This window comes from Rattus rattus, chromosome 5, assembly GCF_011064425.1.
Source record: "Rattus rattus isolate New Zealand chromosome 5, Rrattus_CSIRO_v1, whole genome shotgun sequence".
In the NCBI taxonomy this organism is placed as follows: Eukaryota; Metazoa; Chordata; class Mammalia; order Rodentia; family Muridae; genus Rattus; species Rattus rattus.
In genome coordinates, this window is record NC_046158.1 from 18,733,589 (window position 1) to 18,757,592 (window position 24,004).

At 35.1% G+C, this 24,004-nt stretch overlaps 1 protein-coding gene across 1 annotated transcript in view; it reads right to left on the reverse strand.

Annotated features, from left to right (window-relative positions):
* Positions 1 to 24,004, reverse strand: part of LOC116900103 (low-density lipoprotein receptor-related protein 1B) — a 274,149-nt gene that overhangs the window by 181,896 nt on the left and 68,249 nt on the right. Inside the window, exon 18 of the mRNA XM_032901881.1 lies at positions 20,064 to 20,263. Within this exon, the coding sequence (XP_032757772.1) occupies positions 20,064 to 20,263 (200 nt within the window). The remainder of the gene's footprint in view (positions 1 to 20,063; positions 20,264 to 24,004) is intronic.

The window sequence follows — 24,004 nt, forward strand, 5'->3', positions numbered from 1 at the left end:
ACTGGCAGAGCAAAACCAAAAGTTCATGCCATATGCTGCAGCTGAGAGTCAGGTGACCTCCAGATATCGACAAATTACTGGACAACTAGTTAAGCAATACCATCTTTAGAAATTTTATTATTAAATAGTCACCATAAATGTATTGGCATCTGACTCATGAAATGACTAAGCCCATAAAGGTGCTTGCCACCAAGCATAACAAATAGTGTTTGATTAAAAGGGGAGAACCACAGGGGTAGCCTGTGAGTGTACACTCATAAAATTTGATAAAAATTAAACATCTATTACTTCAGCAAAATAATGTCTTCTTTCCAATGGATAACATGTAGCTAAATGTGCTGAGCACATAGAAAATCCAGGTCAAACTGAAGAAAATATTTAATTTTCTCAAACTGTCTTTCTTTTTGTTTCAATTTTCTGTTTGGCACTGAAGTACAAAATTGGCACTGTTTGCTTTATAATCAAATTCTAAATCTCCCATTTGGTAAATACACTTTCTTCTCAAACACCATCAAATACTACAACTGCGTACATAAAAAGTGAAGCAAAAAGAAACTAACCTAGGCTAATAAGGGAGAAAACTGTATTAATCCATCTGATCTGACCTAGCTCACTAAGCTGACCTTTTCAGGAGTTATGACACTGACAGGGCCACAAGCCCCACCAACAGAAATCAAGCAAAGGATGGGATATAAAGATGAAATATTCCTCTACCATACAGTGTGAGATTCATCTGCCTGGTCTGAATATCCTCAGAATGAGAAGGGAACACTGAACAAACTCTAAAAAAGCAATATGGAATAAAATTTATGGGCAAAAGTAGCAATATGTTCATAAAATTATGTATCTGTCCTTTTAAACGCAAATATAAAATGAATGTATGTATTAATTATAACCTCTGGCTAGATAAGAAAGCAATCAGAAAGGTAAATTTAATGAATCTTCTATCTTTAGATATTTAAAGGTCACACAAGAAAGACAGAAAAATGGAAATGATAGATGGACTGTAGCTTAATGGATGATTATTATATATTTAAAACCATGTCTATGGTTGTTTCTATTCAATACTGGATGACATTGGCATTGTCTAGAGAAATGATTCCAGTAGTCTGCTCAGGCACTAGTCTTCTAATTCATATTTCCTTAACTTTTTATTTCAGAAGAATATTATTGATATGTGGCAAAGATCAATATCAAAGTAATACTGACTTTGCAGTTTTCACTGTCAGTTAATTTTGAGAATAGACATAGTTATTTCATACCAAAGAAAATGTGAAAAGATGGCTGTAAGTTGTGCTTCTGCCATTTAAACAGTCTTGCTGCTTGAAACACTGACGTAATATTCTAGACTACTTCTGGATAACAAGTTAAATGAATATGGTTCTTGATAGCACCATCCCAATTTCATAGTTTTGATATGACTTTGAAGATAGAGGAACAAAAAGTATGAAAAAGTTTTCTTTTGAAAAACCCCAGAGTGTTATGGAGGGTACATTGAGATGCTCACAAATTATCTTGATTTGTTCCACCATACCAAGTGGATAAATATTCTTCTAGCAAGTCCTGATTAGCCTCTTATTTCTCCTGTAGAAATGACTTTTTGCATTCAAGTACTATTTTTATTATTTACTGATACCATTTATTGTATGTGTGTTTTATATGGTGAGTTTGCCCATGTGTGTGTGTTGCATGTGTGCAAAGGCATGCAAATACCAGAGGACAATGGCGGTATTTTCTCTATTACTTTCTACCTTAAGTTTTGTGACAGGTTTTCTCACTACACTGAAGCTGATTGTTTTATCTATGAAGGTTTGCTAGAGAGATCTGACCTTCGCCTGTACAACTGCTTGATTCTAGAATTACAGGTTTTAAAGTGTATGTTGGGGACTTGTATTCAAGTCCACTTGCTTTATTATCTGTAAGTTCTATTTTTAAATTGTTTTATACTTATGTTGCAGTTTGAATGTGAATGTCCTCCTTAGTTCATATACTGAATGCTTGTCTCCAAGTTGGTGGAACTACTTGGGAATGATTAGGAGGTGTGGTCTGATAGGAGGAGGTGTGTTAGTGAGGGAAGGCTCTGAGGTTCAAATAGCCCCTGGCCATTCCCAAATAGTTCTTTCTTTCTGCACCTGGTTATGGATCAGATGTAAGGACTCAGCTACTGCTCCAGTGCCATGCCTGCTATCATGATCCACTTAATGGTGGCCATGGACTTTAACCCTACGGAACTTTGATTCCCAATAACCATTTTCTTTTACAGGTCATTTTTGTGATGGTGATTGTACAGCAAGAAGAAATAACTGTGGCCACTCACAGCCTTTAAATTTATTAGGTAGAAATATCTATAAGCCTTTATCAGTTTCTAAGATAAAACAAAGTTAGATAGGACAATCACCAGATTATGCCTTACTTTTACAATGTAACCAAGTTAAAGGAGTACTAAAGATCATGATTCATTTTTATCCTTATTGAATAATGCCATGTGCCTTTATTGATTATGCCTTTTGTATTGTTCAGAAACACCTGAATAAAATTACCTGGTAAGATTAAGCTTGCTCTTTCTTTATAAATGAATACATTTGAAAGACTGACCTCCTAATACTGTAATGGTGACCAACTTTTCAAATCGAATTGTCCTTTCCTAATATACTGTAAGGCACTTCCAATTTCCTTATTTGCAATACCATGAACATAAAGAGCATGCACCTCCACACTTAAAATACTCTATAGGAACTTTTGCCTTTCTCCTTGAGTTTAATCTATGCTAAATCTCTGTTACAATATGCACCTTTTCTGAGGCAAAACAGTCATTTTATCAAAGGCACTTTCTTTGCTATTGTGGACATGCGTAAGGTATAGATTTTTTTCTTTTATCTCTATCTAAAAACACTGCTGAGAGAAAATGAACCAAGCAAGAATAGGAGTGTCCACTGTTAGATTAATATGGCATAGAGAGATAATGGAGAAAAAATGTATCAAATGTTTTCTCTTGTATATCATCAAATATTCTGTCAGTGAAGTAAAACTAAGTTGAACCCAAATCTTAAAGCACTTTCATATACAATTAAAGTATCAACCTTCCAGAAGTAGACTAGGGTAAATGCTCACATGTAGGAAAAATAGAGCCATGCAATTTATATTTCATATTAGATTACTAGTTATCTACTGTATCTTTCAGGGGCAATACACAATAGTAGTCTTTGGAAACGTTCAAAATATTTAGCTAGACCAAAACAACAATGTTTTAGCAGAGAACATCACTAGTCCCACGTTCTAAAATCCCTCAACATAATTTTTAACTTAATATCTTTCTAGAAAAGTATGAATACAAGTATGAAGATGTGGTGTACATTACAATAGCTTATCATGACAGCCAAAACGATTGAAACAAGTCTGAAAATATTTAGCATTAAACGGTATGAAATGTGACTTAAAAGAATGAGGAAAATGCATAGGGTGTGAAGGAGAAGCTGACATTAGTTACAATAATAATGGTTTATCACACAAGAGAAAATGAAGTATTTCTGAAAAGGCCAGTAGGTGGGAAGAACACACTTCCTAATTCATGAAGACTAACAGAGAATGGTGGGTAGGTGAGAAAATATCCAGAGAGCACAGAACTTCAGAAAATGAGGGCAAGAGGCAGTTACAGAGAACAACATGAAACAGCACAACTGCACAGCAAGGGAACCTCAGGGCAAGGTCAGCCCTCCTTTGCCAATGTCATGCCCCCATTAGAGTTGCTTGTATAATCATTTTTAAAGATAATTTTAGCCTTAAATTCTCTAAAGTATGTATTCATTATTCTCCCTTATAAGGTTTTTCTTTGCCTTTTATGCAGTCTTGCTTACTGTTAAGTAATAGTTCTAAATAATAAAGTTCAAGTCAAAGAATTCAAAGTTTAATGTTCTAAAGAATTAAGAGTCTTGAGAAATTCTAAGAACACTAAGGCTACACGATGCTTAGGAATATCAGGATATTGAAAAGCTAACTATCAGATAAACAAGAAGCATTTTTTCCCCAGGGAGAACACTTTATAACCAAAATAAACTTCTTAATTCAGCAAATATCTTAGAGCATAGACAAACTTAAACAAATTCTGCCTGGAATTCTATTACAGGAGGTGCCTTTGGACACTCTTCAAGAACATTCTAATTGGCTCCTTAAAGCAGCAATCAGTACTGGAATATTACATGTTTAAATTTTTGTAATGTATCTTATTTGCAATGACAAGTATAGAAACTTGTTATATTCAGAAATATTTTAAATTAAGCCATTCAGAAAAGGTGGAAGGCATTTGTGGTACATCTTTATCTCGCATTTTGTGTATTATTTTGTCTACCTTCTCATCTCAGCTGGCAAAGAGTCCTGACATACATTGGGAATATTGGTTATAAAAAAGGTACATTATTCTTTCTTACCTGTTTTTAAATTATCATGATATGAGTCACATATGGTCTTTTCAGTAATTTGAGACCTCAAACAAAATTCTACAAATAAATGTAAACCTTAACAGCCTTATTTATAATAGCCAGAAGCTTGAAAGGACCCAGATGCCCTTCAACAGAGGAATGGATACAGAAAATGTGGTACGTCTAGGCAATAGATCACTCAGCTATCAAAAACAACGACTTTATGAAATTCATAGGCAAATGGATGGAACTAGAAAATATCATCCTGAGTGAGGTAACCCAATCACAGAAAAACACACATGGTATGCACTCATTGATAAGTGGATATTAGCTCAAATGCTCGAATTACATGTACAGAACACATGAAACTCAAGAAGGATGACCAAAATGTGAGTGCTTCACTCCTTCTTTTATAGGGAAACAATAATACCCTTGGCAGGAAATAGGGAGGCAAAGTTTAGAACAGAAGCTGAAGGAACACCCATTCAGAGCCTGCCCCACATGTGGCCCATACATAGACAGCCACCAAACTAGATAAGATGGATGAAGCAAAGAAGTGCAGGCTGACAGGAGCCGGATGTAGATCTCTCCTGAGAGACAGACAGAATACAGCAAATACATAGGCGAATGCCAGCAGCAAACCACTGTACTGAGAACGGGACCCCTGTTGAAGGAATCAGAGAAAGGACTGGAAGAGCTTGAAGGGGCTTGAGACTCCATATGAACAACAATGCTAACCAACCAGTGCTTCCAAGGACTAAGCCACTACCCAAAGACTATACATGGATTGACCCTGGGCTCCAACCTCATAGGTAGCAATGAATAGCCTGGTAAGAGCACCAGTGGAAGGGGAAGCCTTTGGTCCTGCCAAGACTGAACCCCCAGTGAACGTTATTGTTGCGGGGAGGGCGATAATGAGGGGAGGATGGGGAGGGGAACACCCATTTAGAAGGGGAGGGGGAGAGGTTTGGGGGATGTTGGCCCAGAAACCAGGAAAGGGAATAACAATTGAAATGCAAATAAGAAATACCCAAGTTAATAAAGATGAAAAAAATAAATAAACTGTATTATTATTATTATAAAAAAGAAAAGAATAAATGTAAACTTTTCTACAGTGTTATGAATAAAAATATAAAAATTATAATATATTATGTTTAAAATTAAACTTTTCCTCAATGCATCTTCTCATGATAATACCACTATAATCCCTGAAACAAGAAAAGCACCACTGACATAAACTTGACAAAGGCATATTTATGAATTTCTATTATATTCTGACATTTTAAATGAGGATTCTAAGTTACATGGACATGTGGTTTCTAACCTATCTATACATGTAAAAGTTATGACATTCTACATGTCTAAGCTTATTTGACTGCATGCATCTACATGTATAACATATATAACTTATATCTCTGTAGATCAGAAAGTGTGTTGGATCCTCTAAAATTTTAATTACACATCAGAGGGCTATGACCCTACATGTGGCTATGGGAATTAAACTTGGTCCTTTGTAATATCAGTACCTTACCTGCTATGTAATTCATCTGCCCCTAGAAATATATTTCTGGAAGATGTTTAAAATATTGACCACCTAATCACTAAACAGTATTGTGTTCCTATTTACCTAAAATTGCAGGATTCTCTCCAAAACAGATAGTAAGATGTGTAATTCATAGAGCTACAGAAACATACATGGCCCAGGAATCTCAGAAAGTTACGATTCACTACTCCATTTACCAGGGTTATAAGAGCAATAAACACTTTCTGGAAAGAGAGCACTTTTTCCAAAGGAATGCACCTAAATAAATGTTCAATATTCTTAGTTAGCAGAGACATGAGATCAAAACGACCTTGAGATTCCACCTCACATCACTCAGAATGGTTAAGATTAAAAATTCACATGACAGCAGATGCTGGCAAGGATGTGGTGAAAGAGGAACACTTCTCCATTACTGGTAGGACTGCAAGCTGGTACAACCACTCTGGAAATCAGTCTAGTGGTTCCTCAAAAAATTGGTTGTGATACTACCTACAGATCCAGCTATATCGCGACTGAGCATATACTCAAAAGATGCTCCAACATATAACAAGGACACAAGCTCCACTATGTTCATAGCAGCCTTATTTATAATAGCCAGAAGCTGGAAACAACTCAGATGTCCCTCAAGAGAGAAATGGACACAGAAAATATGATACACAATACTTTGCTATTAATAACAATGACTTCAAAAAATTCATAGGTAATGGATGGAACTAGAAAATATCATCCTGAGTGAGGTAATCGTGTCACAGAGAAACATGCATAGTATGTAAATACTAATAAGTGGATATTAACAAAAAAAGCTCAGAATACCCACGATAAAACTCACAAAACATATGAAACCCCTGAAGAAGGAAGATGAAAGTGTGCATGCTTCAGTCCTACTCAGAAGGGAAAAGAAAATAACCAGGGGAGGTAGTGGGAAGGAAGAATGTGGGACACAGAGAGGAGGGAAATAGGAAAGAAGAGCAGGATCAAGTGTGGGAGGAGACTGGAGAGAAGTACAGAGGGTCAGAAAAGTGAATTGAGGTATACACCAGTGGGAAAAGGAAAATTTGGTTAGCCACTAGAAAGTCCCAGATGCCAGGGATCCACAAGTTTCCATGGACCCAACAGGGATGACATTAGCTAAAAATACCCAACAAAGGGGAGAGAGAACCTGTAGAGATCATATCCAGAGGTTAATCATGGCCCCCATTTGAGAGATGGGGCCACCCATCCATATCAAAAATACTAAGCCAGAATGCTCCTGTCTAAAGGAAATGCAGGGACAAAGAGTGGAGCAGAGACTGAATGAAAGGCCATACATAGACTCCCCCACCTAGGGATCCATCCCATCTGTAGACACCAAACCCAGATATTATTGCTGATGCCAAGAAATGCTTGCTGACACGAGTCTGGTATAGCTGTCTCCTGAGAGGCTCTGCCAGAGCCTGACCAATACAGATGAGGATGCATGCAGCTAAGCACTGGACTAAGCATGGGGACCCCAATGGAGGAGTTAGGGGAAGGACTAAATGAGCTGAAGGGGTTAACAATCCCATAGGAATATCAGTGATATCAACCAACCAGGCCCCCTTCCCCCAAGCTCCCAGGGACTAAAACATCAAACAAAGTGTACACATGTAGGAACCCATGACTCCAGCTGCATATGTAGCAGAGGATTTCCTTATCTGTCATCAATAAGAAGGGAGCCCCTTGGTTCAGTGGATGACCCAGCATAGGGTATAATGTTAGGGTGGTGAGGCAGGAGTGGGTGTGTGGGTGAGAGAGCACCTTCATAGAAGCAGGGGGTGGGAGATGGTATAAGGGGTTTAACTGGGAAGGGGGATAACATAGAAATGTATTAAATAAAATAATCAATAAAAAAGTAATGGGAGATTCCAATATGTCATTTGCACCAATGGACCAGTCATGCAAACCAAAACTAAATAGAGAAATAATGAAATTAAGAGATATTATAAATTAAATGAACCTAATGGATATCTACAAAATATTTTATCCCAACAGAAAAAAAATACAGTTTCTTCTCATCACCTCATGGTGACCATAAATTACCCGTATAAATGGTCACAAAACAAACCTCAACTGATTCGAGTAAATTGAAATAACCCCTTGCTTCTTATTAGATCACCATGTACTTGTAACAACAAAAACAATAGAATGCTTATAAACTCATGTAAAATGAACAACTATCTACTGAACCATCACTGGAATAAAGAAGAAATAAAGAAAGAAATCAAAACTTTCTAGAATTCAATGAAAATAAAAAATATGACAAAACGTATATGACATAATGAAGATATTTCTGAGGAAAGTTTATAGCATTAAATGTCTTCAATTCAGTTTAAATGTATACCTGGAAGCTCTAGACAAAGAAAAAGCAAATACACCAAAGAGTAGACAGCAGGAAATATTCCAACTAAAATCAATCAGTTAGAACAAAGAGAACTACACAAAGAATCAACAAAACTTAGAGCTGCTTCTTTGAGAAAAAGCATCAAGATAGACAAAACCTTAGCCAAACTAACTAAAAGGCAGAGACAGTATCCAAATTAGCCAAACCAGGAGTGACAAGGGAGACAACAGACATGGAGGAAATTGAAAAACTCATTAAGTCCTGCATCAAAAGCCTAGTCCATAACATTGGAAAACATAAAGAAAGTGGATGATTTTCTAGATAGATGATACCACTTACCAAATTTAAATCAGATCCCATAAACAAATAAACAATCCTATGATGTAAAGAAATAGAAGCAGTTATTATAAGCCTCCCAACCAAAAACAGCCCTGGGCTAGGGACAGAATTCTATCAGGCTTTCAAAGGAAAGCTAATAGCAGTACCTTAAAATATTCCACAAAACAGAAACAAAAGGAACATTGCCAAACGCATTCTAAGAGGCCATTGTCACCCTGATATTTAAACCACACAAAGACTCAACAAAGAAAGAGGGTTTCAGACCAATCTCCCTTATGAACCTTGATGTAAAAATACTCAATAAAATATTCTTAAATCTAATCCAAGAACTTATCAAAATCTTCTTCCACCATGACCAAATCGGCTTCATCCCAGGAATTCAGAGTTGATTTAATATATGATAATCTATCAGTATAATCCACCATATAAAGAAACTGAAAGAAAAATTATGATCATATCATTATACACGAAAAGGGACTTTGACAGAACCCAATACCCCCTAAGGTTAAAAGTCTTGAATAGATCAGCAATACAAGGCACATACATAAGCACAATAAAAGCAATATACAATAAGCCAATAGCCAACATAAAATTAAATGGAAAGAAACTTAAAGCAATTTCACTAAAATCAGAGATAAGACAACGATGTCCACTCTCTATCTCTTCAATACAGTACTTGACTTTGTTGCTAGAGAATTAAGACAGCTAGAGAAGGTCAAGGTGAGACAAATTCTAAAGGAAGAAGGAACTGGAAAGGAAGAAGTGAAAGTGTCACTAATCCCAGATGATACAATAGTCTACATAAGTGAAACCAAACACTCTACAAAAGAGCTCTTATAACTGAAAAACAACCTCAAGAAAGTAGATGGATAAAAAATTAACAAACAAAAAGCAGTAGCCCTCTTTCTTACAAACAATAAATGGGCTGAAAAAATCAAGGAAACAACAGCCTTCACAATAGTCACAAATAGTATAAAATTTTGTAGTGTAACTCTAACCAAGTGAAAGACTCATATGACAGAAAATTTAAGTCTTTGAAGTAAGAAATTGAAGATTTCAGAAGATGGAAAGATCTCGTGGATCCACAGGATTAACATAGTAAAAATGGCCTCTTTACCAAAACCTATCTAGAGGTTATATGCAGTTCCTATCAATAGTCCCACAAAATTCTTTACAGACCTTGAAAGACAAACTGTCAACTTTATGTGGAAAACTAACAACAACAATAAAACCAGGATAGCTAAAACAATCTGGTACAGTAAAAGAACATTTGGGGGTATCAACATCTCTCCTTTCAAGCTGTACTACAGAGAAATAATAATAAAAACTGCATGGTATTGCTGTAGTATCAGACAGCCTGATAAATGGAATCAAGATGAAGACCCAGAAATAAACCCACACACCTACAGACACTTGAATTTTGACGACGAAGGAATACAACAGAAAAGGGAGAGCATCTTCAACTAACGGTACTGGTGAAACTGCATGTGTGCGTGGAGAATAATGCAAATAGATCCATATTTGTCATCCTGCATAAAACCCAAGTCCAAATGGATCAAAGATATCAACATAAAACCATATACACTATAACTCATAGATGAGAAAGTGGGGAAAAAACTTGAACACATGGCACAGGAGACAACTTCCTGAACAGAATGACTAAGGAACTAAAAACTGCAATTAATAAATGAGATTTTATGAAACTGAAAAGGTTCTTAAGGTAAAAAAAAACACTGTCAATAGGATAAAATTGCAGCCTATACATTGTGGAAAGAACTTCAACAACCCTACATCTGAGAAAGGGCTTAGATATAAATTATATAAAGAACTGAAGAAATGTGACAATAAACCAAATAACACAATTTAAAAACTGGGTAGAGAGCTATACTGAGAATTTTGACAGAGGAAACTCAATTGGCCAAGAAGTACTTAAAGGTATCTTCAACATCCTAATTCATCAGGGAAATGCAAACCAAAATGACCTTGAAATTCCAAATTACATCAATCAGAATGGTTAAAATCAAAAACCCAAGCGATAGCACTTGCTAACAAGAATGTGTGAACTTAAGGAAGATTCCACCACTGCTGATGGGAATAAAAAGTTGTACAATCACTCTGGAAATCAATCTGGCATATTTCACAAAATTGAGAAGAGTTCTACCTGAAGACCAAGATATAGCTCACTTAGAAATATACCTAATTATGCCATATCACCCAAATGCCTATTCACAACAGCTTTATTTGTAATAGCCAGAAAGTGGGAACAACCTAGATGCCTCTCAAACAAAAATAGATACACATTACGCAATTCATCCACACAATGAAGTGCTACTCAGCTATTAAAAACAAGGACTTCATGAATTTAGCAGTCAAATGGATAGAACTTGAGAATAGCATCCTAAGTGAGTTAACCCAGACCCAAAAGGAAATTCATAGTATGTATTCACTTATTTGGCTATTAGCCAAAAACTGTAGTATACCTATGCTACATTCCTCAGAGCCAAAGTAGCTAAACAAGAAGGAAGTTTCAAATGAGGACGTGTGAATCTCATTTAGAACGGGGAGTAAAATTGTCTTATGAGTCAAATAGAGGGAACCAATCTCCACCGAACAACCTAGATTGAAGAGGGAATAGGAAAGGAATGCGAGGTTAAGAATCAAGTGTTGGGAGAGACAGGAGAGAGGACAAGAGGGACACAAGAATGAATGGGAATTGATGGCTGGAAGGAGTGGTGTGGCAACTCTAGGATGTGCCACAGACCTGAAATGGGTGATGCTCTCAAAATTCTATGGGGGGGGGTGGGGTTGTTACTTTAGCTAACACTGCTAGCAGTGGAGACATTGAAACTGACATGGTGCCCCCTGGGAGGGATAAGGATACCAACCCATCCACCCACAAAACTTTTGACCCAAAATTTGCTTAGTCTGCAAGAAATGCAGGGAAAAAGATAGAAACTTAACTGAGGGAATGGTCAACCAATATCTGGCCCAACTTGCGACACAGCTCAAAGGCAAGCACCAATCCCTGAAATATTTATGGTGCTCTGTTATGCTTGCAGACAAGGGCTTATCATAACTGTCTCATGAGAGGTTCCGCTCACCACTGACTGAAACAGGTACAGAGGCCTATAGCCAAATACTGGACAACGGTCAGCGAGTTGTATGGAAGAGTTGCCTGAATGCTCCTGAGGGGATAGAAACTCCACAGGAGGACCAACAGAGTCAACTAACCTGGACAATTTGGGGCTCTCAGAGACTGAGCAACTAGCCAAAGAGCAACTCTGTGTTGGGCCTAGGCTTCCTGCACATATGCAGCAAATGTGCATCATGGTCTTCCTGTGGATGGCACAGATACTATACCTAAAGCTGTTGCCTGTCTGTGGATTCTGTTCCCCTGACTGGGATGACTTGTGTGTCCTCTGGAAGAGAATGCCGTAGTCCTTTAGAGACTTGATGTACCACGGTGGGGATATGACTTAGGGATCCTCTACCCTCCAGCAGGAAAGAGGGAGGATGGGGGAAAGATTGTGTGAGAGGGGACCAAGACAAAGGATGGCAGTGATTGGGGTGGAAAGTGAATGAGTAAATTAAAAATAATAGAAGAAAATAAAAAGTGAGATATAATTATAATATACCAAAAGAAAAAAAGGTACCCTATAGGCAATATCACACAGAATCCTTTACGTAAATTCAACACTTTGCCTCTTTACTTTCCTGAAATTGTAATACATATTTTGGGGCTGCTTTGACGAACAGTAATAATTATCTGCTTAGGCCTAAAATGCCCAATAAAAGCTAAAACCAAGATAAGATTCATGAAGATTGTTTTTTTTCAATGTTGTTTTATTGTATGTATGTATGTATGTATGTATGTATGTTTGTATGTATGTATGTATGTATGTATGTATGTATGTATGTATGTATGTATATATGTAAGTATTTTTGTTTTTTCCAGACAAAATTTTTCTGTGTAGCTCTGGGTACACTGGAACTCTCTCTGTAGAATAGGCTGGTTTTAGACTCATAGAGATCTGTCTGCCTCTGCTTCCCAGGGCTGGGATTAAAGGCATGTCCCTTCTCCCACCCTGCTTTGCCTTATGTTTTGAGCGCAGTTCAGCACTACTTTGTATGTCAGCTGGCAGATCAATTAGATACTGGTCAGCATAAGCTGCTGAGCTTTCCTCTTCAAGCCCAAAGATAGGAAGAGGAACCAAGGACTTTCTAGCAAACTGAAAACTGCCAGCCTCAATGAAGTCCTGCTCTATTCCCGAGTGTTAATTGGAAATCTCCAGGTTGTAGTCCACAGTACAAGGCTGACCATTCTATGATGAGAGTGATCCCAACCTGTAAGCAGGAGCAAACATATTATGTAACCTAGATTTGCCCTTTCTAGGACCACAGCCCTAGTAGATATGCCATGAGATGGAAGTAGATGTTTCCCTCTAATGGTCTTCAAATACTGAAATATCATAGGCAAAAAGTTGAGAATTGCCTGCACTCCTCATGGCCGGGGGAATTCCCTGACACCAGTAAGATTCTGTGAGGATCAGAACTAAAAAAAAAATATGATCTATAGAAAACAGTCTGGCCAATACTGATTAAATATGCACACTTTTGCTCATTTCTCTAAGGGTCCTCAGAGTCAATGTCAATTTCATAGATGGCAGTGCTGATAAATCATGGCCAAATGAATAATAAATTCACTTGCTGCCCTTCATCTTTGCTCTTTATATTTGATTTCTGGGGCTAATGGTCACATCCATCTGCCAGAATTCCCACAATCAGGTATCTGATTTAGAACTCCAGTAGCAAAATTGTGAACATGCTTCTGAAATTAAAAACAGAAAAGAAATGTATTATACAAGCATTTCTGAATGTTTTCTTATTTGTCCTGGGGGAAAGCTGAAGTAAAGAGATAATTGATTTAAAACAATAAAAATCCTAATAATGATAAAAAAACAAGTACAAACAAAAAGCCTTTCTGCAGGCTAAAATGAGTGTATCAGTGGCTAATGGTGTTTGCCTCACAAGCATAAGGACCTCATTTTGGCCTCCATCAGCAAGCAAGTCCAAGTACCATTCTGAGATTAGAACCTCAGAAATAAAGTGAGGAGCTAGGAGAATCCCAGTGGTTCGCTGGTTAAGCCCAGCAGCAGAATCAAGTTCTGTGTTCTGTAATAGACCCATGTTTCACAAAATGAAAACAAAAACAATAGCAAATGACATCTAATATTACACACACACACACACACATACACACACACACACACACACATCTTTCACTCATGAACACACACATATTTACTAGACATACAGAATATAAATAAATAATTACAAACAAATACCTCTGTTCTAACCTCGGCTAAATTACAGAAAAGAAGCACACTGAAATCCTAGTCTATGGACAAGAGCCGAGAAGTCTGTGGCAACAGAACCTCTGAGTCACGCCTCCTTTTCCCTAGCTTTCCTGTCTGTACATATCTGAGAGGATGATGTTTTAAGTGACCAAAAACTCAAATAAAAGTAGTGGTTTAATCTTCCATATTTTTAATTACATATATTATGCAGTAGTATGCTGCCATGATATCAGTATGTATGGGATATGATTTGGATAGTTAAAAAGCCACAGAAAACAGCCCCTCTAAAACATAAATTAGACTCTCAGAGAGTTGAAACAACCATAGGATGTTGGTTTGACTAAATCTCAAGGTTGAATACTGACACTTGGATAATGAACATCTTCAGGCCCAGGATACAACATATGCTTTAAATAAACAGGGAAAGTCAACATAATTGCATAGAATTCTTTACTTTATCCACTACAGAAAAGAGAGTTCACTGATGAACTATAGTTTGTAATTCTATCCAACACATGATCTTCACAGAAATATGTAAATTAGTATAAGTTCCAACAATGCATATTCATCTTATCTGTACCTGTACTTAGAAACCAGCCTGAGAGTAGAGGAAAAGCTACTACAATAAACAAACAAAATCTCAAGATCAAAAATACCTCCTCATGTTCAGCCTTTTCTTTGGCAAGACACCATCTTCCTAATATATCATGAGTTTAAGGAAACAGTTAATAGAAAATGGGAACTAAATCTGAATTTATATCCGTTGATAAAATAGAATGAACTTTTGTTCTTAATAGAATTTTCTGGTATTTAATTTGGTTTTCATTATGGAATCAGAATGTTTGTTTGTACCTTGTCATTGCTCTGGTTCCTTTCTGGAGGCTTTAGTCATCTTATTTTAGTAACAAGCATCTAGTAAAAGACAAAAGATCTCAAATCCTGTGAAAGGAATTTGAAGTACGATTTATAGGTTTCTGCAGAATCAGGAGATAGTTTGGAAATATCAAACTATGTAACAGTATTACAAACTAGCCATTGGGAATGAGTTGGTTTGATCTTTCTATCTATCTATCTAAGCTATCTACCTATCCATCTATCTATCTGTCTATCTGTCTGTCTGTCTATTGACACTCTACTACTTAATGAGATTAATGTTCCTATAGAAGGACCCTTGGAGTGTTTCCTCAATTTTTCATTATGTGAGATGCATGCAGGCCCTTCTATGAAGCAGAGCATTCTGGAAGTGTCAAAGATGCCAACATCTGGATCTTGAGTTTCCCAGCTTATAGACCTGGAGGAACGGGTTAGTATTGCGCATAAAATGTTATATATAGAAGGATATGTTCCAGAAGCTGAAATAAACTAAAGCAGCTGTTTTCAATATTCCTAATGCTGTAAACCTTTAAAACAGAACCTCTTGCTGTGGTGACCCCAACCAAAAATATTTGGGTGCTACTTCATAACTTTAATTTTGCTTCTGTTAGATATGAACTATAATGTTAATAGCAGATATGCTGGACATCTGATATGTAATTCCTGTGAAAATGTCTTTCAAAAAGGGTTGCTTGAAAAGGGTTGGGACCCACAAATTGAGAACCATTGAACTAAGGCAGCAGTTTCTATTTTAAGTTACATTGTCTTATTCCCCTACAGGAAAGAAGAAGGAGGAGGAGGAGGAGGAGGAAGAGGTGGAGGAGGAAGAGGAGGAGGAGGAGGAGGAAGAGGAGGAGGAGGAGGAAACAGAACAGGATTTGATGAGGTAAAAATTTGAGTGTAGTTATGCTGTTTGTATTAAAGATTTACTATGTTTGCTCATTTATTGAATATAATGAAATCTACCATTTTAATGGGCTTTAAAGAACTGAAATATATACACTTTCACTTCTGTGTACACATTTATACATTGTAGCCCTTGATAATATAGGTTATTATAAGCAGGCATCATTTTTATCGTTTTACATATAAAGTCTGTAGAAGAGTGAAAATACTTAACCTTTGAAACTTGGCAGAATGCCATTATACCTGAATCCCTTGCTTATGAGCTATGTGACTTTGTGGTAATTATTTAATCTGTGAAATAGCTTCATTGGTGTTAGATGGATTTCATGGAACTTGATAAGGTGAGTATAGAAACATCTACATTCTTGAACACAGTAGGACTTAAATGAATGGATGTGTTTATAAGAGATGGATAATGTATGTGACTGCTTGGTTTAAAACATAATAAGTCAAAGGCAAATAAAGGAATAAACCTATTTAAAGCTATCTAATACAATATACTAGTTAATATGTGCCAGGGTCGGGGATACTCAGGGGAGTACCCTCATAGAGGAGAAGGGGAGGGTGTATGGGGGAAGGATAGTGGGAGGGGATAATGAGGAAGGGAGTCAGTGTGCAGGATGTAAAGTGAAGAAATAAAAAAAGAATACAGAGGAGCCACTTTCTCTTTGGTAACTGAACAATAATATAAAACATGTACCTATGATGTACATTCCTAATCCTTCCAATGTTAAGTTTACTAATTTATCCTATTTACCTGATAAGTTACTATTGAATATGACACTACATCCATAGTCCCCTATCACTTCAAGCATTTTCTCCTGAAGTATTTTAACAGTGTTTAAATTGGTTGCCCTTCCAGGGTCATTCATTTTCCATGCTGCTGTCAAAACTAATAACAGCATTCTATAAACTAAACACCACCAATGGCTCCCTATGAACTAAAGGATGGCTACCAAATTACAAAGTATATAAGGCTTGTCAAAATACAACATCAATTTGTCCTTGTTCATCTGAGTCATCATCTACTTTTTCTATCCCATTCAGCCATAGACAAATCATAGAACAGCCACACTGTTTCAAGTTTCTGTTGTACTCTGCACATGCCATCCACTCTGTACAAAGAACATTCCATACTTTCCGACTTGGAAGGGCTGGGAGAGTCTCTCAGAATCAAGAATTGTCTGCATTGCAAAGCTTTCACTAAACCTGTTTCCATTTCTACAATCAGAACTTTATCTGCAGAGTAGTTTTTGCCATAGAACATTGACTTGACGACAGGGACTTCTTCATCTTTGTAACTGCATAGTTTAGAATAATGTATCTTACAAAGGGCCAATGACTGTGGAATGAGTGAATGGATGAATTAGAAAGAATCTGAAAAAAAACTGTACATGAATCAATGAATATACAATTTTAAAAAAATTATAAAATAATCCAAGTTCATTTTAACATTTTAGCATGTTATTAATATTTTCTTCTATTATTTTATAAAATAATATCATTATAAACACACTGAATTATATATATTTAGGTGAATGTGTTTGTGTGTGTTTGTGTGTGGGGGGTATTATGGGGATAAGCAAATGATTAAATTTTAACATTTCTAGGCCAGCATTTAATTAACATATTGTAAAGTCTTATGAAATATTGTTTCAGGATGCAAGGGATGTTGGGATTGTTAAGAAATATAAATATGAAGAAGAAAGTCAGGTGGATATAGCTGGGCACGTGTGTTCCGTAGTATTTTATATCATGTTCAAAGCAAAGAAAATAAACAGAGGTTGGTTAACCAAAAATATCTATTTGTGGAAGATATACTGCAATTGATAGAGGGGTTCCTAGGTATGCACGCTACCCTGGACTAAAGGGCACAGCACCATAGGAATCCCAACTAGTGGCCTATGTAATCTGCAGATAGAGACATTATCATTTAAAGTTCAAGGCCATCCTCAGCTACTCAGCAATTTTGAGGCCAAACTCAACTTGAAACTCTATCTCAAACACAAATCGGCATATGCAAATAAAGTATGCTTCGCTTCCAGAATAACTTTATGGTTAAAACTGAGTAAACCTGGAGAAATAGGCATGTTTGGAAGCATGCAGCTCAATTTAAGGATTAAGATTCCTCGTTTTTAAGTTTGGGTATGAAACAACATGGTTCTGAAACTTTGGTTATACATCTCTCACATTTCTTTCTAACGTTAACATGCCTCTCCCAATGAGTTGGCTTCCTAGTTTAACAACATAAATAATTGAGTGTAATACTGGTTGTCAGTAGGAAAGGAAAGGTGGTTAGAGAGAAATGTCACTCAAAATCATAAAGAATTATCATTTTATGCCTCAAATGTGCACACTCTTGCGGTGCTCGGAGCAATCAAAGTCATCTTTACCAATACAGCACATGAATCCTTCCTCTCACTGACTGCAAAATTAGCATAACCCAGGCTCACTCCAGTCAGCACCTCATTAGAATGGACCACTTAATTATTATCCTGTACCCTGATGCTGGTGGTAAGTCCCTCAATAAATGTCTCCGTATTTCTGGGAGATCTGTAGTAGAATCATTTTAAAATTTAGTAATATCATGATGAACTAATACTTCAGCCAAATGTTTTATTTTTAAATATTTTGTGCCACATCATTCTGTCTTGTACATTCACCCACAGTCACCAACAGTCTCATGACTGCAAGACACAATGTTAGTGTGCATTTTACTTCATATTATATCTGTAAGAGGATTAGTCAATTTTATATATTTTATATTGCCATGAAGTTTCAATATATGCCAACAAAATAAATACTTCTGTGTGTTTTTCTTTACAGTAAATTTTAGCACAGATTTATATACTTACTGAACCCTAGTACCTATTGTGGGTTAAAAATGTAGGATCTGCACTCAATAGGAAGAGATAAAACTTTGGATCTTGTCAAGCTATGACTTCAAGGAACAATTTATTTTAGATCCTTTGGGCAGAGAGAACTTTTAAAAGCTACAAATAATTGTTTCTTTTATTGTGATCAAAGTTTCAAATCATACATTAACTGATTGTCTGCTTTAATTGCATTCTGGTGGGGTTTCTTAATGTTCCTAGTTGGACTGTCAACATTTAGCTATATAGATATTAGTTCCCCTAATCAATGTTTTCTGTTATAGGAGTGACTTCAACGACTCATCAGTATTTGCTAGGAAGTTGAAATTGTTTAAACATCAGCATCGATGGCATTAATGATGCTAAGGCTTGGGGATTTTTTTGTCTTTTCCTTTGATTCCCATGGCTCCAGACTTCTGAGGCCTTTGTGCTAGCATACATTTTCAGTGTCTGACCTGACCAGTAAAAGCATCTTCCCTGTTTCACTTTTTGTGTCTCTTTTTCTTTTGTTCTTGGATTCTGTCCTAAGCTTAAAGGACAAAGGAAAAAGAACAGTATATTATATTACACTAAGAGACTGGGTACTCTGTATCACTTATTTGTGAGGAGATGTTTAGAAATCAAAATATCAAATAATCAAAGTGATGTTACTTCAAGAAAATTTCAGTTCAATACTCAATGGAAAAAAGGTTTACATGCATTTCCAGCATTTTGAGAATTCACCTCAGTCATTTGTAGTTTGCTATATCTGTATCATACTTATCCATATTTATCCATATTTCTCTCCTTTCTAGAGGCTACTTCTTTGTAATTCTTTCTTCTTCCTCTATGTTGAACTTAATGTTCATTTTCCTGTTCATAATTTACCCTTATATCAAATTCTTTTACCGATTTGATATAATTTTGAAACTGCTGCATTATAGAAAGTAAAAACAATGATGTATTAAATTTTATGTTTTAATTATGTGTACATATATTATTTCATATATACACACATTTTCTTGAATGTTATTATTAAATGACAGCTATATATTGTTGCTGCTATAGTATACAATTGTACACTGAATTATGTGTTAATTTGACATTGAACTCTTACTTTAGTCTCAATTAAAATATACTTATTTTCAACTTTTAAAGAAAACTAAAATTTGACATGACTGCAATAAAAACTCACATACCAGATCAAGTTATCTTTATATGACAATTCAGGGGGAAACATTTAAATATTAATTTACAAATCCATTATCCATTTGTTTATTGAGAAAAATATAATTGAGGCAAATTTATACTTTCAAAATATTTATTAACCTTAAATTAAGAAATATGTTTGATGAAAAATGTTTAAATTATTATTTTCTGCACTTGAAAATACTGAGTTGTTTATACTGTTAGACCAACCTTTATGTCTATGAGATCCATCCATGTTACTAAATTCAATGTGATTTTCATCAGCCCAGTAGAGTCTATGGTTGACATAGTCTATTGTTAATGCCATCGGTCGAGAAATCTTGGTTTCTATGACAACACTCTGATTTGTTCCATCCATTCCGACACGGCCAATGTGAGGATACTCACAGCAATCAATCCAGTACAAATTCCTAGAAAACAAAATCAATAGCCATTTCATTGACCGAGCTGCTACAGTAAAACATTACAAAATATTTGTCTTTTGTTTCACTGTTTCCAAATTAACATTTACTGTATCTCTGAACCATGCCTTTCATGACTGGCTTTAGTACAAACTGTTCTTATTTTTTTGTTTTTCAAATGAGCCAGATATATTGTTTGAGATATTCATTTGACATTAAATATATGTTTTTGTCAATACACAAAAACATAGATTTTTTTTTACTCCTGTAAACTCTCAGATGCATACAATTAATGAATGTAAAATTATGAACGGTATCTATTGTTTGAATTAAACAACCAATTCTTGTTTCCTCCATCTATGTATCACCCAACTATCTTCTACCTGCCTACTGTCAACTTTGAGTTCTTACACATTTACACTATAGAAGTCATTTCATTGCTTTGAATAGACATTATGATTATCATTAATAACATGCTAATTAACATTAATAATCAACATTAATAATTAATGACATCATCAAGGTTATATTAATAACAACTATATAGGTATAATTGTTGATATTTATATTATAATAAAAATTAGAAATTTTAAATTAACTCATTTGCTATATCTCAAGCCTTGTAAGAAACATATGAATCTGTTAGGCATTTTGTATCTAATGATACATGAAGAGAATGTCATCACAGCACTTTCGACATCATAGCAGTTTTGAACTACAATATCAGAAGTTCTGAGACAGAAAGTGAAGATTGAGCAAAAATAAGAAAATAAAATTTATATTGATACTGTTTACAGTGATGCTAATCAGGCTGGGTTAACCATTAACACTGCATACTGTGAAGTACAAAAAGAGATAAGCAACATATTACTAAGGAATAATTCTGTATTTAAACTAATTTTACCTCTGTCAGAAAATCTCATCATCAAATAGTTGTTAGTGGTTCCTTTATGTCTTTTTCTTACCACATTTGAAGTTAATTAATCCATTCTGTTTTTCTAGCTCATTTCATTCTTCTACATAGACACCTTAGCATTTAATTAATCATATTTGAAAGACGTGTAAACAATATTATTTTGTAAAAATACTCTATGTGAATTTTAAAAATGTGGTATGTGATTAAAATTTAAAACTACCCAGAGCTGAGGTTGCCAGAAATACAGAGCTTGCCCAGCATATGCAAGGTCCAAGTTCAAGTCCACATACTGAAAAGTGAAAAGAATACATAAATAATGCTTAAATAATATTTAAATTGTTCTAAAAGATTTATATCTAATCAGTTTTCAGTTAGTTCCATTCAGTTCCAGGTTATGATTGAATGTTTTTCTCTTTCTCCTGGGCTTTCACCATGTTCTTCATGACATAAGCCCTTACTTGTGTTTCTTCAATTTAAAGATATGTGTGTACACATGTAATTCACATCTGTTAGTACATATGTTCAGGGTAGGTTCGAAGAGCTATATCCTTGAGAGGCTCTAAGAGAACAATGAAGGGTCTCTGGGGTTGTTATGTACCAAAAGCCAAAAATATCTATTTCCTTAGATGTATACAAAATTAGTGCAGTAATAATCAATAAAAAGAAAGTGTTTCACATAGGAAATATTTCTGATGGTCTTGGAAAACAGTGATATATTCAAGGGGATAAACACAAGATATGGAAATTCTCATCCCAGTAGGTCTACAAGCCATTCATTTTACCAACTTTTATGTCTCTTTCTATATTTCCCATGTCTAGAAAAGTCTGACATAAGATAAAATATATAAGTATGGAATAATACTTACAAAATAATCTTCATTATCATATCATCACATTTATCAGCAATAATGGATTTAGATGCTGAGTATGGAATGTATCTTTCACATATAATCATAAGAATGATACATACTATTATTTCAGCAGTTAGTTAATAGATCATTTGGAAAAATAGGTGAACAAAAATATATTTTTAGACATAAAGTATGGAACTAAAGTTATAGTTCCCTCAGAGAGCTTTGTAAAGGTGTTTGAAGTCCTGTATTTAAAATAAAAAAGCAAACTTGCAATGATTTAGATAGTATATTACATATTCAGGTTTAGCCTACTCCGTTTATTAAAGAAAGATTTACTGTTCTGATGGGAATATTCAGGACTTCTGTGGCCCAAGATTTTCCCTCCTTTCTTTGAGTGTTTACTGAAAAACAGACTCTCAAGTCATGGCCATTTTATTACTGAAAACTCAAATATGATATAGTAGAAAAATGTGGTACTACCATTTCGAAAATGAATTAAAGGCCTAGTTTAATATTACACATACTAAATAATCCTGAGAAAGTAACTTAAGTAGTTTGAGATCAAATATTCTTATGTTACTATAAGAAACATCATAAATTAATCACATTTTTCTCTGAAGCAAACTTAGAAAATAGCTCCCAAAATGTGCTCTCAAAGTTTGGATGTTTCATTGCATTAAACAGCTCAGTGTTAACTTATCTCTCACCAACATCAGCAAAAAAAATCATAACTTTTCATAAAATAGGACGTTAGTCACAATGGCAGATTAAATCCCATACAAATCACAGTAGTGATGTGATATGGAAAGGATCAGTTTCATAAATTTAGGTGGCATCTTTGAATTGGAACCATACTGTATTTTACAAATGAAAGGCATTCTTCTTACAACTGCTAAAATCCAGATTGATTATTATCTCCTTTTGGAGAACCAGGAGAACTGTGTTAAACTTAGCAGTATTAAAAGTATTTAAAAAAAGTAGCAGTAATAAAAGAGTTGGCTTTTTTTCATAAATGATATCATTGTATTCATTTCTTTGGTTATATAATGGTGTACAGATATTATAATCCAAATAGTATCCAAAAATGAAATCAAAAGAGGTTTTATAATATCTACAATAATTTCTCCTAAACTATGTTTATTGAAAATTTTAATGATGGGTTATGTTGATGACAACTGAACACTGTTTTCAGTTTATGGGGAAATAAATGTATCCTGAGAGAAATAAAGCCCAGAGAATGATCAGTTCCACTAGCTAAACTATGAACAGTGTTTGCTTCTTAAACAAGAAGTTCTGAAATACTGTTTATATTTATAAACTGGGAATTTTCTTTCATTAGAAGTAAGGGATCTTCTCTTGCTTAGGAAAAGAAGCCCCCATCAATTTGAGTTTCTAGCAGTACAAGAAATGAGACAGTCAAATAAAAAGTTTCTGACAAAATGGCAAACAAGGAAATAATCTACAAACTTATGAATGAATATAAGGGGAGGCTAAATTCAGAATATCTGACAAATATTTACTAAAATGCTCATAGTAATATTCATGTATAAATGGTTGGGTTAAAATTCTTTTAAACATTATATTGCTATGGTAAATAAAAAGTTTTAAAATATATTAAATTATTTCATAACTACATAAAAAAGTTGAAATGTGTACACTCTCTTGGAAACAGTAATACAGTGCAAATCTTGGATGATCCCATATACTTTAGCCAAGTTAATGTTTAAAATTAAAGTATACTGTACATTATGACATCATTTCCACTTATAAACATAAGAGATATAAAAGAGAGATAGACTGTATTAGCAAAAACCAAATTTAAATGATATCTAAGTTATGATCACTACAGTTACTCTTCAAAACATACTCTGGAAAGTGATTTTCCACTAACCTTCTCCTATTTTAACACAACATGTTTTCTCTAAATTTGTTATTTTAACCTGCATGTTAAGTAGGTTGAGCTACAAAAGTACTTTTGAG